This window comes from Eimeria mitis, genomic scaffold (assembly GCF_000499745.2).
Source record: "Eimeria mitis Houghton genomic scaffold, Emh_scaff336, whole genome shotgun sequence".
NCBI lineage: Eukaryota > Apicomplexa > Conoidasida > Eucoccidiorida > Eimeriidae > Eimeria > Eimeria mitis.
The window spans coordinates 14,521-14,855 of record NW_013571699.1 but is presented as its reverse complement, the minus strand read 5'-3'; the positions used below and the strand labels follow the sequence as shown (position 1 = coordinate 14,855).

The 335-nt window shown below is 60.3% G+C and overlaps 1 protein-coding gene across 1 annotated transcript in view; it reads right to left on the bottom strand.

Annotated features, from left to right (window-relative positions):
* EMH_0008450 (uncharacterized protein) overlaps positions 1-316 on the bottom strand; it is a gene marked incomplete at both ends in the record, with an annotated part of 477 nt that extends 161 nt beyond the window's left edge. Inside the window, one exon of the mRNA XM_013498352.1 lies at positions 3-316. Within this exon, the coding sequence (XP_013353806.1) occupies positions 3-316 (314 nt within the window). The remainder of the gene's footprint in view (positions 1-2) is intronic.
* Between the last annotated feature and the right edge of the window lie 19 nt (positions 317-335).

Genomic DNA, 335 nt, shown 5'->3' with positions numbered 1-335 from the left:
TGCTGCTGCTGCTGCTGCTGCTGCTGCAGGACCCCCAGCACACGCAGCCTCTGTGGGGGGAGAATAGCTGCTGGCTGGTTGAGCTGCGCGCCCGCCTCAGCAGCGAAGCAGCAACAGCAGCAGCAGAAGCTGCTATTGCTGCTGTAGCAGATACACTCAAACCGTAAGGGGTCTCTGCTGCTGCTGCTGCTGCTGCTGCTGCTGTTGCTCTTGCTGCTGTTGCTGCTCCTTCTTTTGTTGCTGTCCTTGCTGCTGCTTCTGGTGTCGTTGCTGCTGCTGCCATTGCTGCTGCTGCTGCAGCTGCAGCTGCTGCCATTGCTGCTGCTGCAGCTGCT